The sequence below is a fragment of the Verticillium alfalfae genome, genomic scaffold (assembly GCF_000150825.1).
Source record: "Verticillium alfalfae VaMs.102 supercont1.1 genomic scaffold, whole genome shotgun sequence".
Lineage (NCBI taxonomy): Eukaryota > Fungi > Ascomycota > Sordariomycetes > Glomerellales > Plectosphaerellaceae > Verticillium > Verticillium alfalfae.
The window spans coordinates 65,649-66,415 of NW_003315038.1; the positions used below are offsets into that span (position 1 = coordinate 65,649).

At 57.5% G+C, this 767-nt stretch overlaps 1 protein-coding gene across 1 annotated transcript in view; it reads left to right on the forward strand.

Moving 5' to 3' along the window:
* The window catches only part of VDBG_00029 (cation efflux family protein), a gene marked incomplete at both ends in the record, with an annotated part of 3,449 nt that overhangs the window by 1,641 nt on the left and 1,041 nt on the right, over window positions 1-767 (forward strand). The window contains one exon of the mRNA XM_003008302.1: window positions 472-606. Within this exon, the coding sequence (XP_003008348.1) occupies window positions 472-606 (135 nt within the window). The remainder of the gene's footprint in view (window positions 1-471; window positions 607-767) is intronic.

Consider the following 767-nt stretch of genomic DNA (forward strand, 5'->3'; position numbering starts at 1 on the left):
GATGGGCGTTTGCACTGTTCCTTGACACCCTGCAGAGGATGGGGTCCCGGACCCGAGCTCGCAACCACCATGGCCGTTTTTGGGCCCGACCGTCTTGGAGAAAAGCCATGCTGAAAGACGATTGCGCTGATCAACCGAGCTGATCGACCAAATTCCCGGGACAGTGTCATTCAGGCTGAGAACGTCGACACCCCGGAGCCTCCTTAACTTCGCCGTCAGCCGATGGTCACAGCATCATATGCACTCGGTACATCAGCAGCGCCACGGACGAAAGCTGCCAGCTTGTACTATTCCTCTGGGACAGAGTGGGAGAAACGCACAAGCTCCCCCAGATGACAGGAACTACCCAGATGGAACGTCGAGACAAAAGGCGCTGACATTGTCTTGGTTGCCAGCGAGCCCTTGACCTTCGAAAGGGGTATTTGACCCTCCCCTTTCTGTTGGCTCTGCTTACTGACACGGCACTACCAGAGAACTGGGTGAATGTGCCGACCAATTCGGTGCTCACCATACACAACCAGACTGTGATGGTGCACCCCATTGTCGACGAATATTTCGACCGGAGTCCCTACCACGTCCGTTCCAGCGCGTTCGTCCAAGCTAAGGGTCTGACCGCCAATGAAAAAGCCTCGGCACACCTGAGCCCTTCTGTTTCTGCCCTGGCCCCGAACCCCGAAGCACAGAGGAAGGCGATGCTAGGCCCCGCGGTTCCTCTGGGCGTTACTCGGAAGAGCGACTCCGTCAGTGCCTCAGGCAAGACCAGGCCT